Source organism: Lampris incognitus, chromosome 15, assembly GCF_029633865.1.
Source record: "Lampris incognitus isolate fLamInc1 chromosome 15, fLamInc1.hap2, whole genome shotgun sequence".
Classification (NCBI taxonomy): domain Eukaryota; kingdom Metazoa; phylum Chordata; class Actinopteri; order Lampriformes; family Lampridae; genus Lampris; species Lampris incognitus.
In genome coordinates this window covers 43,137,961-43,154,875 of record NC_079225.1, presented here as the reverse complement: position 1 = coordinate 43,154,875, position 16,915 = coordinate 43,137,961, and the positions used below count along the sequence as shown (strand labels likewise).

The 16,915-nt window shown below is 49.6% G+C and overlaps 1 protein-coding gene across 3 annotated transcripts in view; it reads right to left on the bottom strand.

The window, feature by feature from the left end:
- LOC130125188 (beta-taxilin-like) overlaps positions 1-15,413 on the bottom strand; it is a 30,672-nt gene extending 15,259 nt beyond the window's left edge. For 2 of the 3 annotated variants that reach the window (XM_056294676.1, XM_056294678.1), the window contains exons 1-4: positions 15,310-15,377; positions 5,727-5,958; positions 3,182-3,257; positions 2,932-3,017 (exon numbers count right to left, since the gene is read on the bottom strand). In XM_056294676.1, the coding sequence (XP_056150651.1) occupies positions 2,932-3,017; positions 3,182-3,257; positions 5,727-5,942 (378 nt within the window). In that variant the 5' untranslated portion in view covers positions 5,943-5,958; positions 15,310-15,377. Of the gene's footprint in view, positions 1-2,931; positions 3,018-3,181; positions 3,258-5,726; positions 5,959-15,309 lie in introns of all 3 variants that reach the window. The other variant, XM_056294679.1, reaches the window with a different exon arrangement.
- Positions 15,414-16,915: the final 1,502 nt, after the last annotated feature.

Below are 16,915 nucleotides of genomic sequence, written 5' to 3'. Positions count from 1 at the left end.
CCAGATCCTCACCCACCTGTCTAAACTTCCTGTGGGGATCAGTGAGCATCTCATGACCATCTATCTGATGCTTGCCAACAACCAGTTGGCAGCAGTTGTGAGTGCTTATGCACTTACTTCAGACTCTGAAGGGGAAGTAAAAGAGACCTTCTAGGCCTGCTTAGATGAGACACTTACAAGGATCCCCAAGTGGGATAATATTATTCTTCTAGGGGACATCAACGCCAGGGTCGGCCCACCGGGAGCAACACCTCTGGAAGGGCACTAAAGGAAAGGAAGGCATTGGGAACATCAACTCCAATGGAGTTCTGCTTCTTAGCAAATGTGCTCAGTACAACCTCACCATCACTAACATTCTGTTTCACCAGAAAAACAAATTTAAGGCATCTTAGAGACACCCCCATTCCAAACAGTGGCATCTTCTTGACTATGTCATTGTACAAACCAGGGACCACCATGACATGAACAACATGAGGGCCATGATCAATGCAGATGACTGCTAGACAGATCATCACCTCATCCGCTCCACGATGTCCATCAAAATCAAGTGGAAGCAGAGGGTTCAAAAGAAGCAGATCTGGCCAAGAATGAACCTTGAAAGCCTGAATGAAACTGCCACCCAGCAACGACTTCAGGCCTGTCTTGGGGAAACCCTCCAACAGGAATATCCTGATGAAATCGAGAAGCACTGGAGCCTGCTCAGATCCACTTTCCTCGACACCTGCAAAATCACCCTTGGGTACAAGTCCAGAAAACACCAGGATTGGTTTGATGCGAATAACACAGAGATAAAGAAGCTCATCTCCAAGAAAAGGAAAGCCTTTTGTGCCTGGCAATATGATGTAACCTGCAAGGCTAAAAGAGTGGCTCACTCCAGAGCCACGGTGGATGTCCAGAGATGGGTGAGGGAGCTTAAGAACTCTTGGTGGACAGAAAAGGCTCTGGATAGCCAGCGACAGGCAGACTCGGGTGACACCAGATGCTTTTTTTAAGGCCATCTATGGTCCAAGAAACCGTGGGTTAAACCCCCTGCACTCAAAGGATGGGCAGGAGCTGCTGAAAGACAATGAGTCCATTAACGCCTGGTGGAAGGAGCATTTCCAGGAACTCCTCAACCGCATCAGCACAGCTGAATCAGACATTGCCAGCCACATTTCCCAGAGTCCCATCAGAGAAGACATTAGGGAACCTCCTAGCATGACAGAGGTTCAAAATGCCATGAGGAGCCTTAAGAACAACAAGGCCGCCAGTGCAGATGGGATCCCAGCTGAGCTCTTAAAGGAAGGTGGACCAGAGCTCCTGTACCACATCCACGCCCTCCTCCTCAAGTTCTGGGAAAAGGAAGAACTTCCCTCAGAACTCAGGGATACTCTAATAGTGTCCGTATTCAAGAAAGGTGACAAGGCGGAATGTGGAGATTACAGGGCATCTCACTCCTGTCAACAACAGGCAAAGTCCTCGCTTGCGTCCTCGCAACCCGACTGCTACCACTGGCTGAGGGAGTATTCCCAGAATCTTCGGGGGGCTTTCAACCCTTTCAGAGGTAGAGCAGACATGATATTTACAGCATGCCAACTCCAGGAAAAATGCCGTGAACAAAGGCAGCCTTTGTACATGGCTTTCTTAGACCCAACAAAGGCCTTTGACTCAGTAGACCGCCAGGCTCTGTGGAGCATACTATCAAGATATGGCTGCCCTGACAAATACAGCAGAATATTGAGGCTTCTTTGTGATGACATGTCAGTCACGGTGCTCAGCAACAGCAGCTCTGAGTCAGAGCCCTTCCCCGTAGAAACAGGGGTCAAACAGGGATGCATCATTGCACCCACCCTGTTTGCCATCTTTATTGCTGCCATACTCCACCTCACTGGCAAAGAGCTGCCACAGGGATCCCAACTCTATACAGAACTGATGGCAGGCTCTTCAACCTTAATAGGTTCAAGGCCAAGAGCAAAGTCTGCAACACCACCATCACGGAGCTTCAGTATGCAGATGACAATGCCATTGCATCACACTCCGCATAAGACCTCCAGGACATTCTGAAAGCCTTTGCCAAGGCATACAGAGCCCTGGGTCTAGCATTAAACATCAAAAAGACCCAGGTCCTATATCAACATCCACCCAACCAGCCATCTACCCAGCCCACCGTAAAAGTGGATGACAAAATTCTTGAAAACATTGATCACTTCCCCTACTTCGGCAGCCTTCTCTCCTCAAAAGCTGACATTGACTCTGAGGTCAACCATCACCTGAGTTGTGCCAGTGGTGCTTACGCCAGACTCAGGAAATTAGTCTTTGAAGACTGAGACCTAAAGGCCCAAACAAAACTCTTGGACTACAGAGCTGTTGTTCTCCCCGCCCTGCTGTATGGAGCAGAGTCGTTGGCCACCTACAGCAGGCACCTGAGAGCCCTGGAACAATACCACCAAAGATCCTTACAAAAGATCCTGAGGATCAGCTGAAAGGACAGACGCGCCAACATCAGCTTTCTGGAAGAAGCCAACATGACTACAATCACCATCACAGTAACATAGCACCACTCCGATGGACAGGCCATGTCATCCACATGTCCAACACACATCTCTCCAAACAGATACTGTACTCCCAGCTGAAGGAAGGTTAGCAAGCTCCCAGCAGGCAAAAGATACATTTCTAGGACAATATCAAGACCAGTCAGTGCTGCAAGGAGGGAGAGAAAAAGGCCCAACCACCACCACCAACCACTACCACTTTCCTCTGTCCACATTGCACCAAAATATGTGGATTACGGATCAGCCGCTACAGCCACAAGTAGACAACTCAATGGAGAGGACAGTCATACTCGCTTCAAGTGACCACCAATGATGGATGGATGTGCGTGCGTGCGTGCGTGTGTGTGTGTGTGTGTGCGTGTGTGTGTGTGTGTGTATTTGATTATATTGACCAGCTCACCAGTTCAACATACATCTTGACCAAAGCTTCCAGTTTCTCATCTGGGGAAGACAGTTTGTCCAGACCCTGCATGAGGACAGTAGGCTCTTTACCAAGAGAGAGAGAGACACACACACACACAGAGATTGAGACAGAGAGAGGTGAGTGAGGATATGGAGGCAGAGAACGTTAGTTGCTGATGTGATGTTTTTTGTCTTTCCATGATCTGTGATGTCACGGTCTAAAATATTTAGCCCATTTCCTGTCTCACCTGTCCCTGTGGTAACTGTGACATCATCACCTGACTTCTCCGCCATCTTCTCTTTCTCTGGTGCCATCACAGCAGTCTGAGACATTAAAAAACCCAAACAAACCTTTATTGGCATGCGCATACATGCACGTATGCAACTATGCAAGTGTAAACATTTGCCACTGTGTTGTAATCTGTTGTCCCCTAAACTCGGTATTGCTTTTGGTTGTTCTTCTTCTTGGGTTACTCATGAGGATATTTATTTCTTCTTTTTTTTTTTTTAAGAGAAGGATCTGCTACAGTAGTTTGTATTTTGGTAGTTACAACACATTAATTTGAAACACCACAGTTACAATTAATAGCGCTCACCCGTACAATGTTTATATTTGTGCAAGTTAATCAATTAACAAGCTGTATCTAACACTTACCGACAAATGAATAATGGAGAAACTAAAAATAAAATAAATAAACAAGCAAATTAATTGAATTACTTACGAAACTAACTAACTAATGGCTAGTATATTTCAACTAACTATGACTAAAACTAACTAGCTAATTCCTCTGTTATTATGGGTATGGGAACCCCAGAGAAAGAACAAGAGAAAGAATAAGAGAAAAAGAAGAATTAGACAGCAAGGAAGGTAGAGAAAGAGAAAGGGGAAACAGCTGGAATCAGAATAAAGAAAGTTAAGGAGCATCACTTAAATAGTACATTGGATACATACATGTATACATATAGCTAACTAAATATAAGTAATTAAAGCTAACTAGGGCTGATCCCGAATATCCGAGTATTTAGTAATCTGTTTGGCAGGTTAGTTCAATTGGGGTCGTGGGATGCTGGAGCCTATCCCAGCAGTCATAGGGCGGCAGGTGGTGAGACACCCTGAACACGCTGCCAGTCCGTCACATCCCATAGGCATCCCGCCACCCCAATTTGGATAAGTGGCTTGGATAATGGATGGATGGATGTTTCATATTTGGTTATTTATTAATCAAAGGGGCGGCACGGTGGCGCAGTGGTTAGCGTGGTCATCTCACAGCAGGAAGGTCCTGGGTTCGAACCCTGGGGTTGTCCAACCTTGGGGGTAATCCCGGGTCGTCCTCTGTGTGGAGTTTGCATGTTCTCCCTGTGTCTGGGTGGGTTTCCTCCGGGTGCTCCGGTGTCCTCCCACAGTCCAAAGACATGTAGGTCAGGTGAATCGGCCTCACTAAATTGTCCCTAGCTGTGAATGTGTGTGTGTGTGTGTGTGTGTGTGTGTGTGTGTGTGTGTGTGTGTGTGTGTGTGTGTGTGTGTGTGTGTGTGTGTGTGTGTGTGTGTGTGTGTCAGCCCTGTATTGGGCCGGCGGCCTGTCCAGGGTGTCTCCCCGCCTGCCGCCCAATGACTGATGGGATAGGCTCCAGCAGGATGGCAGGTTAGTATTCAAACATAATGTCAGTATTCGTTCTTGCTTTTTTTGCATGGTATTTATGATTATATACAGTAGCTTGATTAACTGTACCTTAGCCTTAGATGGCATCCAAAAACAAATTTTATCTCAATGAAAATGACAACAGCAGAGAACTGAGCCAAAGTAAATGAGACTAACACAGCTGTGTCGGAAATCACATAGTGACATACAGATGTCCTTCTTCAACTAGAGAAATACAAAAGTTTGGGTTTTGGAGTGGCGGCACAGTGGCGCAGTGGTTAGCACAGTGGCCTCACAGCAAGAAGGTCCTGGGTTCGAGCCTCGGGGTGGTCCAACCTTGGGGGTCGTCCCCGGTCGTCCTCTGTGTGGAGGTTGCATGTTCTCCCCGTGTCTGTGTGGGTTTCCTCCGGGGGCTCCGGTTTCCTCCCACAGTCCAAAGACATGTAGGTCAGGTGACTCGGCCGTACTGAATCTTCCCTAGGTGTGTGTGTGTGGGGGGGGGGCGTGGGCGCGGGCGCCCTGCGATGGACTGGCGGCCTGTCCAGGGTGTCTTCCTGCCTGCTGCCCAATGACTGCTGGGATAGGCTCCAGCATCCCCGCGACCCCAATTGGGATAAGTGGCCTGGATAATGGATGGCTGGATGGCTGGTGTTGGGGGTGTGCCAAACTGGACATTACGGTTGCGTTTGCTTCCCACAATGCACTGTGATCCTTCATAGCAATGACCAACAATGGCGGAACCAGTTAAATGTATTACTTCTTATTATGTTAAGCAGAAAGTACTTTTCACTCAAATACTTAATTGTACTTGGAAGATAGTACACATAGCATGGGATTTTGGGTGCAGCCTTGTTAGCACAGCGACAAGGTAATTACAAACTATTCCCTTGTTCATTTTTTTGATAAGGGTTTCAAAAATATAATACATGGTTGTCACTTTAGCTTTTCAAATCAACGTTCGAATATCAAAAAAGGGAACAAATGAACAACGTGGCAGCATTCATCATCTGTCAGCAGTCTTTAATCTGGATATTGGTTCAGAAAATGCGCCCAGCACCTGCAGCCTAAAAGAGGTTTGCGGGACAACCTGAGTCCGTCACTAACTTACATACTTAAACCGGCAAACTGAGCCGCTAATTTCACTGCTAGCTACCTGTTTGTCTAGAAGGCTGGCAGCTGAGCCGTAGGTGCAGAGGATGTCCTCCAGTCGTTTGCTCAGCTCTCCCAGGGTGTCTCCAGTGGAGCCAGGGGCTGCGGCCTGGGCTTCAGGGGGAGCATCTGTCTGGCCTTCAGAGATTTCATCTGGGGTGGGGGACACTGGATCAGGCTTTGGGGCCACTATCGGGACTGCTTCCACCGAGCCCTCCATTCTCACCTTTTGGCTGCTGGAGAGAGTGAAGACAGTGAAAATGTAGAAAGTACAAAAGAAGGAGTGAGAGTAATAAAGACAAAGACAGATTGTGGTAGTAGGGTGTGGTTGAGCCTAGGCTGCAAGCGGAGAGAGGGGGTTAGGGGGGGTGGGTCGCGGGGGAGCAGACGCAAAAGCGAAGCTGATTGATGATCAGCCTCATGTGTGCAAGGTTGATAACCTGTTCTCGATATTCTGCAGTAAAGCTGGGTCCTGGACTGACACACCGAAGCGCATGAACGAACACAGAAGACAAAAAAGGAAAAACAGAGGCGAAAGCCGACAAAGACGGCTCCGGGGACGCTGGGCACCATGGGCCCATGCAGCATGCGAGCATGGACACTGACTCACTGTAAATCAGTGGTTCTCAACCTTTTTGGGGTCCTGGACCCCCTGCGTATTTTTGATCTACCCTGAGGACCCCTCCACCTGATCTTGGGGGAGGGGGGTTGCAATTTGGTAGAAACAGTAGAAACTGCATTTTAAATTGCATTATAGCATTTATTCACTCTTTGGGGCAAAAATAAGAGCTTTCAGTTGTAACTTAGATATAGTTAACAAAACAGAATATGTATTCAGTAACTTTCAGATATATGTAACAACAGAATTTTTATGCAGTAACTTTTAACAATGCAAACGGGAGCGAGATCTCTTATTAAAATACAGTAAATTACACTTGTGAAACAGATGTAATTAGAGAAAAAAGTCCCGTTACCCTTTATATTTTAGGTAGATAAAGGTCTCAGTCACATTTGAGTAAAATAATCCTATTTCTATAAATGTCACAGGATCTTTTTTTTAAAGATATTTTATTTTCACGGACCCCTTGCAATTACACCACGGACCACTAGGGGGTCCGCGGACCCCCGGTTGAGAAACACTGCTGTAAATAATGTAAATAAAACGCTGTGTTTTCGTGAACCATCCCGTGGCGTGAGACGTATCGCACAGATATGCGCGTACTCATTATAACTGGTCAAACTGCGTTAAGCTCCAGTTCTCACGTCATAAAAGTAACAAAAAGCAGTAGTAAAGAGGTCAAAGGTCAAGGCCACAAAGCCAGGTCAGTAGCCCACATGGAATAAAACAGTCCTGTGCACCAGTCGTCTTCTTTTTCGTCATTGCTGTTATTTCTATGTTGTTCTTTTCATAGTCCAATACTTTACAGTTTTTACAAATAGTTGTGTTATAATTGTGCACTTAAACCTACTTAAATTATTTTGCTCTACTGGCTCAACTACTTTGCAAATATGTTTATAACAGCAAATTTGTGCGCGCGGCGCGTGATCTTCCCGCGCGCCACACCCCCCCCTGGTGAAACTCCTCACTGTCAGGTGAAAAAAGCGGCTGGCGACTCCACATGTATCGGAGGAGGCGTGTGGTAGTCCGGGACGGCTCGGAAGAGTGGGGTACTTGGCCATTGGGGAGAAAAAGGGAGGGAAAATAATAAATAAATATAGCCCTGTCTGAAAGCTATTTGGATATTTGGTTAAAATTCCTTTAGGAAATAAATAGTTTTTTTTTAAAATGAAGTTCATGTAGAGCCGAAGGAACGGAGAAGACCGTAGGTTCACACTTTAGCCGTGTAGGCAACTTTCTTTAATCCACGGTAAATCAGAGAGCAACCAAACCACAGCTCGACTGAGCGGAGGTGGCAAGAATAATAAGAAAACTGGCTGGACAACCATAACTTAACCCTGCGTTAACCTGCCAGGGCAACCATGACTTAACCCTTAGTTCCTGGGTTGAATTCTGTCCCCAATACGTGTCCACCACATGAGCCCCCCCAGAATTCGCCCTAGTAATCGAAGTCAGGCAGGCGCGGGGGGACAACAGGCCGTCCGCGGCGGCTCCGGATAACAGGGGCCGGAGTGTCTCTGGGAGGCATTGACGCGGGCCTGTGGAGGTCGGCCTGAGGAGCAGAAGAGGCAGCTCGGGCCTCCACGGGGGGAGGAGGCGGAGCCGGGGGACGACCGCGACGAGGAGGTTGGGCTAACTCCAACGGCTGCGTCAAGTCCAGGTGTGCGGGTTTAACTCGGTCCACTGAAACATGCTCGGCCGTGCCCCCAAAATCCACCACCAGGTGCTTAGTTCCCCGTTCCAGGACGCGGAAGGGGCCGTCATAAGGGGGTTGCAGAGGGGGGCGGTGTGCGTCGTGACGGATGAACACGTAGTCCGCTGACTGCAGACCTGGGGGCACCTGGGACACCGGCGCGCCGTGTTGGGCGGTAGGGACGGGTGTGAAAGCTCTGACCCCGTCCAGCAAGGAGGCTCGTTGGTCCACAGCTGACCAGGGACGCGTTGCATTGGGCATGAAATCGCCTGGGACTCGCAGCGGCGTGCCGTACACCAGCTCCGCAGAGGAGGCTTGTAGGTCTTCCTTCGGGGCGGTCCGCAGGCCCAGCATGACCCATGGGAGCTTGTCGACCCAGTTGCAGTCCTTGAGAGTAGCCCGAAGCGCAGCCTTCATGGACCGGTGGAAGCGCTCACATAGGCCGTTCGCCTGAGGGTGGTAGGCGGTAGTGCGATGAAGCTTGACGCCCAGAGCCTCACCCACAGCACTCCATAGCTCTGAGGTAAACTGTGGCCCGCGGTCAGATGAAAGGTCGGAAGGCGTACCGAAACGTGAGACCCACGACCCAATAAAAGCCCGGGCCACATCAGCAGACGTCGTGGATGCCAGGGGAACAGCTTCAGGCCAGCGCGTAGTCCTGTCCACCACAGTGAAGAGGTAGGTGAACCCATGGGAGGGGGGTAGGGGACCAACCAGGTCGACGTGGACATGGTCAAATCGTCTCTCCGGCACTGCGAAGCGTTCCAGGGGCGCCTTAATGTGGCGGTGTATCTTAGCCCGCTGACAGGCAACACACGAGTCGGCCCACGCTTTCACGTCTCTCTTAAGTCCCTCCCACACAAACTTAGCAGAGGTCAGGCGCACGGATGGCTTACCGCCTGGATGAGAGAGGCCGTGCACAGCTTCAAATACGGGGCGTCTCCAGCTGTGCGGGACGATGGGCCTGGGCTGTCCTGTGGAGACGTCACACAGGAGGGTGGCACCTGTGTCGCTGAAAGGAACGTCCTGCAGGCGGAGCCCCGTGTCGGAGGCCCGGAGACGGAGGATGCTCGGGTCCGTGGCCTGGTCAACGGCCATCTGTGCATAGTCAAGGCCTAGGTGGACCGCTCCAATCACTGCCCTAGAGAGGCAGTCAGCTACCTGGTTAGACTTACCAGCGACGTGCTGGATGTCGGTAGTGAATTCCGAAATGTAGGAGAGTTGTCGCTGCTGGCGAGCGGACCATGGCTCGGCCGTCTTGGACATGGCAAACGTGAGGGGCTTGTGGTCCACGTACGCAGTAAACTCGCGGCCCTCTAGCAGGAAACGGAAATGCCGGACAGCGAGCCAGAGACCGAGGAGTTCCCTGTCAAAAGTACTATACTTGCGCTCTCGGGGTGTAAGCTGGCGACTGAAAAAGGCCAAAGGCTGCCAAGCCCCCCCCACCCACTGTTCGTGAACCGCACCAACAGCATAGTCCGATGCATCCGTGGTTATGGAAATAGGCGCTGTAGGTGAAGGATGCGCTAGCAGGGTAGCCTGGGAGAGCGCAGCTTTAGTCTCGGTGAACGCACGGTCCCGCTCTGCTGTCCAGTCGACCGCCTGGTTGGGGGACATGCCTTTCAGCGCCTCGTACAGTGGCCGGATGATAAAGGCGGCTCGGGGAATGAAGCGGTGGTAGAATGTCACCATCCCGATGAACTCCCTGAGCGCACGAGCTGTTTGGGGGCGCGGAAAGGCCGCCACCGCTTCCACCTTTGAGGGCAGGGGGACTGCCCCGTCCCCAGTGATGCGATGCCCGAGGAAATCAATGGCTGTCAGCCCGAACCGGCACTTCGCCGGGTTGACGATCAGCCCATGCTGGCTGAGGCGTGTGAAGAGGGCATGAAGATGGGACAGGTGTTCTTCCTTGGAGGCGCTGGCGATGAGTATGTCGTCCAAATAGACGAAGAGGAAAGGAAGGCCACGGAGCACTGAATCCATCAGCCGCTGAAAGGACTGGGCCGCGTTTTTGAGTCCAAATGGCATTCGTAGGAATTCAAATAGGCCGAATGGGGTAGTCACCGCTGTCTTGGGGATGTCTGAGGGGTGCACGGGAACTTGATGATAACCACGGACCAGGTCGACTTTTGAGAAGACGCATTTGCCAGACAGGTTTGCAGAAAAGTCCTGGATATGCGGGACAGGATAGCGGTCGGGCGTGGTGGCGTCATTTAGTCGGCGGTAGTCCCCGCATGGGCGCCAACCTCCATCAGGCTTAGCGACGATGTGGAGTGGGGACGCCCACGGGCTGTCAGAGCGGCGGATGATCCCCATGCGTTCCAGGTGCTCGAACTCAGACTTGGCAATGGCGAGTTTGGCGGGGTCGAGACGCCTGGCTCTGGTGTAGACCGGGGGCCCCTTCGTAGCAATGTGATGCTCCACCCCATGCTTAGCGGTGGGTGCAGAGAAGGTAGGCTGGGTGAGGTCAGGGAACTCAGCGAGGAGGCGGGTGAACTTGTCTGCCTCTGAGAGAGAGTTGGCTAGACCTGCATAGGCCGCTTCCCTCCGCGTACATGCGAAGGAGGAGAAGGTTAAGGCATCGACCAGACGGCTGTTCTGAATGTCCACTAGCAAACCGTAAGCGCACAAAAAATCAGCTCCGAGGAGGGGAAGCGTTACATTGGCCATGACGAACTCCCACGTGAAACGTTGTCCACCAAAACACAGTTCTACAGACCGCACGCCGTAGGTGTGGATAGGGCTGCCGTCAGCCGTCGCCAACTGGGGGCCCCGCTCCCCGCCCATGATGTCGACGTCAGTAGCAGGGAGCACGCTTCTCTGTGCGCCCGTGTCACAAAGAAATCGCCGACCGGAGATGGTGTCGAGGATGAAGAGTAGCCTGCTCGTATCGCCAACACTCATGGCCACTACTGAGTGTTGGCCCTCTCGTTTCCCGTCGGCCTGTAGTTGCAGGGGGAACGGCACCGTTTAGCTTTCGCACCAAATCGAGCGTGGTACATACAGAGTCCAGAGGGCTTGTAGCGGTCTGATGCTGTGGCGCCACCGTCGGGCCACGCCCGCGATGTCGGCGGGGGGCCAGTGAAGGTAGGAGCCAGCACCCCGGCATGGGAGGAACGTTGTGTAGCGACGAAGAATCGGTCAGCCTCCTTTGCCAGCTCACGGGGATCAGTGATGGTGGAGTTAGCGAGCGCAGTCTGGACGTGGGGCGGCATGTTGCGCAGAAACAGCTCCATAAACAGGAAACATGGCTTTTCTTGACCCAGTAGGTTTAACATCCTGCTCATTAGCTCCGATGGTTTGCCATCTCCCAAGCCCTGAATTGCGAAGAGGCGACGTGCTCTCTCCGTTGTTGACAGTTCAAAAGTTTCAAGGAGGAGATGTTTAAGTGCGGCGTATTTACCATCGGCCGGTGGGTTGGTTATGAAACCGCTTATCCTGGAAGCCGTAGCGCACCCCAGCGCTGCCAATACGTAGTAGTACCTGGTCTCGTCTGCTGTTATGTCTCTGAGCGCGAACTGTGCCTCAGCCTGCGCGAACCATGTAGCCGCGGAAGACTCCCAAAACTCCGGCAGTTTAATTGCAACGGCGTTCGTAGCCATAATGTGTGTGGTTTCAGAAAACTTATCCGAAAACCGACGTCGGGGTCACCAGTGTAGAGCCGAAGGAACGGAGAAGACCGTAGGTTCACACTTTAGCCGTGTAGGCAACTTTCTTTAATCCACGGTAAATCAGAGAGCAACCAAACCACAGCTCGACTGAGCGGAGGTGGCAAGAATAATAAGAAAACTGGCTGGACAACCATAACTTAACCCTGCGTTAACCTGCCAGGGCAACCATGACTTAACCCTTAGTTCCTGGGTTGAATTCTGTCCCCAATACGTGTCCACCACATTCACATGTTTAAACGTGTTAAAACACATATGGAAGGATAAAATAGAGAAGTCATAATCTTCGCAGTTAAAAAGGGTCGAGTTTATGCAAATGAGCATAGATAGTTTGCGTAATACGTGCAGGACCAAGGCGTGTAGGCAGCCTAACAACCTAACTTGATTAGCCTCGTTATGTCAGTCTATGTTTTCCTTTGTTTTAATTGGCATGGGCTGATATGATAGCCAATCCAAATTCCGTTCTCGGGTAGAGGGGGCGGGGCTTGGTCGCACACCGTCAGGTCTTGCGCGTTGGGGACCGGCAGAAAGCGAACGGTCGCCATCTCGTGGGTAGCGCAGATTGTTCGAGAGCGAAATGTGCTCCCAGTGGTTGACGAACAGTTATCCAAAGGGTTTTGTGATCCGCAAGAGGTAAACATGAGATTGTGTATGGCTTTTCACACTGTGTCCACATGTTGTTGTGTAAAAACGCATTGTGTTGCCCATCGCGTGTAGCCGCTAGCGTTAGCATGATAGCCGTTAGCTTTGCACTGTGTTCGCCCTTAGTATTAGCATAGTAGCAGTTAGCTCGGCTTTGAAGAATTGGTTAAGACAAGCTGTTGCTAAGCTCGCCACGAAATGGTGCATGGAGTTGGTGCTTAGCTGATTTTATTCGATTCAGGAGACGGATGATTTGTGACCGTGAGAGGGGACAGCTCCGTTGGACCACTTTGGACAACTGGTTTCTGTTGGAGCGCTGTTCGACCGTCGCTGCTGTTTCTTCGCTGCTGTTTTTTTTCTGCGCTGCGCCGAGCGCCCATCAACCAGTTTCCCCTCGGCCCCCCCCCCCCCCTCTAAATGTTCCCTGGATATGTGAGTACTGAGCACGTGTTTATATATATATATATATATATATATATATATATATATATATATATATGTATGTGTAAACAACTAATAACACACGTTAGTCCCTAGCTAACGGGTCTGACCCTTTAGCCGAGCGGTTAGTGACGTCGCCTTGTGGTGCAGTACACCTCGTATCGAATCCCGCACCGGGCAAGAAAATAACCGGTTACATTGGTGGCAGCGGTGGGATCCGGAAGTGCGCAGATCCTCAGAAGTCTCTTCGGAGCGCGGGAATGACAAAGAGCGAGGGCGCGCTTCCGGGGAGGGTGACGACTGTAAACTACTAAGAATTCATGTTTTATGACTGTTAAAATGATAGATTGAAAATTAGGACAAGAGGCAAAACCAAAATCTAAGTGATAAATCTTTATTATATATCATAAATTTGTTTGGAGGCACCGCCAGTTATTTTAGTTTAAAAGAGACTACCATTAAAATAGTTTTAAGAGCATACAGGGAATAGTGCCATTTATTTTGAAACCGTACCCAGGCCCCACCCACCGTACTACTACACACGGCAGATTTTTATTTAGCTACATGGGACGGGTGTTACATAAATAAATAAATAAATAACGTACAGTAAAATTACATTACTTGTGAGGTGTTTTAAGACTATACACACGCACGGTGAGAAATTACAACCAGCATATAACAAATATATATCAGCGGCTTGTAGGTTTGTTTCTGTGCACACAGACTATACCACCAGGTCACCTACTGCCACACCCTATAAACTAGACAATCTCATTGGCAGGGCAACTTGCTATAGTTTGTAAGCTGAAGAACTGGACAGCGTCTGCCTGGTGGTCTCGGTGTGTATTGTGGATATGTGGTCTTTTAGTGTTTTCGGAATGGACGCAGGGTGTCCAGTGACTTGTTTACCCTGTCCCCAATCTCTGTCGCAACATGACTGCTGCCCCTGCTGGCATTTCTGTGGGGTTAAAATTAGACCACTCTGCTGATACCCTATAAGAGCACACAATCTAATAATGTAGGGACGCACACTCAGAAGACGCAAATGCAGACACACACGTAGGGAAAAAAAACCCAAAACGTATACACAAATACATACACACACAAACAGAGAGACAAAGACTCACACACAAAAATGGTGTACTAACACATCACACAAACAAAATGACTCAAAAAGGATGCACACACACACACACACACTTTTTCTGTCACACACACTACACTCTCTGACTCATAATACCACATAAACCCATTGCAGACGGTGCGTGTCTGAGATGGGCACATGTATTTGTGATCGACAGTTTGACCATATTAAGCCTTTCTCAGAATAGACCAGGACACAACAGGTGTCATTTGGTAGCACAGAAGGGGGGGGGGCTGTGTGTGTGTTCTTGTATTTTTATGTTTGTGGGGATTTTTAAACAACAGACTGCTGACATTTTTGCAAAGTGAGGTCATTTTGTCAGGTCCTTACTAAGGAATGATTTTAGGTTTAGGATTTGGGTTTAAGGTCAAGGTTCAAAATTAGGATTAGGTTAAAGTTGGGGCAAGGCTTAAGGTTAGACACGATGGTTATAGGTTCGGGTTAAGGGCAAGGGGATCAGTGTAGTCAGCGAGGTGTCCTTGCAAAGATAGAAGTACAAGAATGTGTGTGTTGAGGTCTGTCGGAGAGAGATTATGTTTCTTTGTTGTTGCGTACCGAAGTTTGTGGGTCCACTTGGTTTGTCAGCCTGCTCCCTATGTGCGTCATATTATTCATTCCCCACCATATAGAATAAGCCCTGCCCACCATCCCATGCAAGAAATATTTGGTGCCAGAACCACCACCAAAACAATCAGCACCTGCTATCATTTTACACAAGTTTAAAGTTAACCATAACACTGTCTGCTGCTTGCGAGACTAGATTTTCAGCGATGACACACCGAGTGTCCTAGTACAGCAAGCACATGGGCAGCCATCGCCCAAGTCTCCCATCAGACCTTCTACTAAATCAGTATTACATTATACAAGTCATTCTAACCAGCAAAAAACCAGATCGGTACATTGTAGAACAAAACTCTGATATCCCTCAATTATCTAATTGAGAATCTGAACATCTCAGAAACTGAGCAAAGAATGATTTTTCCTCCCAAATTATTCCTCTTAGAAATACAGTAAGCAGCACAAGCACACTATAAAAAGTTGAGAGTTGTACAATCAGAATCTGTTTTTATTAGCCAAGTAAGTTCACAACCAGTTTGACTTGGATGATGGCTCACATGAAGGAACACAAAAGGATAAAAAACAAAACAAACGGTATAAATGTATGTATGTATGTATGTATGTATGTATGTAGACTACGGGTAACAGAGTGAGGTGAAAATCATTTTTACAGTGAGGTAGACAAGTCGGTTACACTCAGTATGTGGTAGACCGCAATCTGACAGGTTCACACCAATTTGTAGAGCTACAGTTTCAACACAAAAGAGAAAAAGCGAACACGTTAACAAGCCAGCCATGTCAGATAATGTTATAGCTGCTTACCTGGAAGTTGGGAGTGAAAGAGAGAAGGCGAGGAAGGAAGGCAAAGAGGTGGAGAGAGAGAGAACTGACTGACGGACAGTCCAACAGCTGGGATGGCAGCCCACCTCCAAAATAACTAGCCCACACTCAGAACTGTGTGTGTGTGTGTGTTGTGTGTGTGCGCGCGTGCTGGCCTAATTGTCTGTTCTTGTCTCACCATGTGTGTGTGTATAGAGGGGGTGTTCCATTGTGACCTTTCTGATAAGACTGTCCTGGAGGGTGGCATGTCTGTTCATCCCATGTCTGCCTATTTGTCTGTCTTCTCATCTATCCAATTGTGTGTGTGTGTGTGTGTGTGTGTGTGTGTGTGTGTGTGTGTGTGTTTCACACAGGGTGATGTGATGCATTTAATGCAGTAGTTAGAGGGAAGATGCATGCTTGCTTACCACCTGCTTTTTTAACCTCTCGCTAACAGCTTGCTGCCGCTGGCTAGCCCTTGTGGTGAACAAGGAAGCAGCCGAGTGCGTAAGCCTTCCCCCTCCAGTATATAGCCTCTCCTTCGCCAAGACCTCTGCCAGGCCTCCTTGTGGCCACACAGGGTAACTGGGCACCTCACAGCCTCTGGCAAACTTGGTAGGGGATCTCGGAGCTGCAGTGGTTCCCAGAGGCTGTTCATGGCCAACCACTGCCCCGCTGCCTTGTGGGAAGTCTATTGAGACAAAGGCTGGGGGAGCACACCCCGAGACAAAAGCAACGTTTTTGGCGGCACACATTAAGTGGTTCTTCGATAGTCTGGATTTTACGGCAACCTCTTGCAGTCATGATGGGTGACTGGTCATCCTGGGTATAAGCCCTTGCCACCAGGACCTACCTGTCATGGCAAAGACAGTGCCACTGAGAGCTGCGCACCCCCTCTGGCACTCTAAAAACCTCCTTGCATAGGCCTCCACCTCTGACCATGGTGTACAATATCTGGCCTTATATCTGGTTGAAGTCCGTGGCGTTGGGGTGTCTGGCGATGGGAGCAGAGTAGAATTGGCCTGGGAGCTCCTAGTCAGAGCCCTGTACATCAGCAGCATGGGGTATATTGTCGCTAGCAGCTGGCATTGAGTGGCAGCTGCTTTCGGCAGACCCCCGTGTGACTGAGCAGCCCTATATAGGGACCACACTGCTCAACCCAATTGGGGAGGGGCCTAGAAAAGGTGGCCTAAAAATTGCCCATTCAACTAACCTCCTGGGTAGGTTACTGCTCCTACCGGGAATTCCATCCTGCAGTAAAAACAAGAAAATGATCCCATTCAAATTGGCAACATGGAATGTTAGGACTCTCCTTGATAATGATGGCAACAGACCACATCGAAGGACCGCACTGATTGCTTAGGAAATTAAATGCTACAATGTGGACAAGGCTGCTCTTAGCGAAACCAGGCTCCTAGGTGAGAGAGGAAAGAGGGTTCACCTTTTTCTGGAGAGGCTACCCCCTGGCAGACAACATCAGCATGGTGTTGGACTGGCAATCAAGAACAGCATTCTACCCAGCCTCTCTGAATCACCCACTGGACTAAGTGAGAGGCTGATGACCCTCCGTATCCCCTTAGCAAAGGCACGCTATGCCACTCTGTTAAGT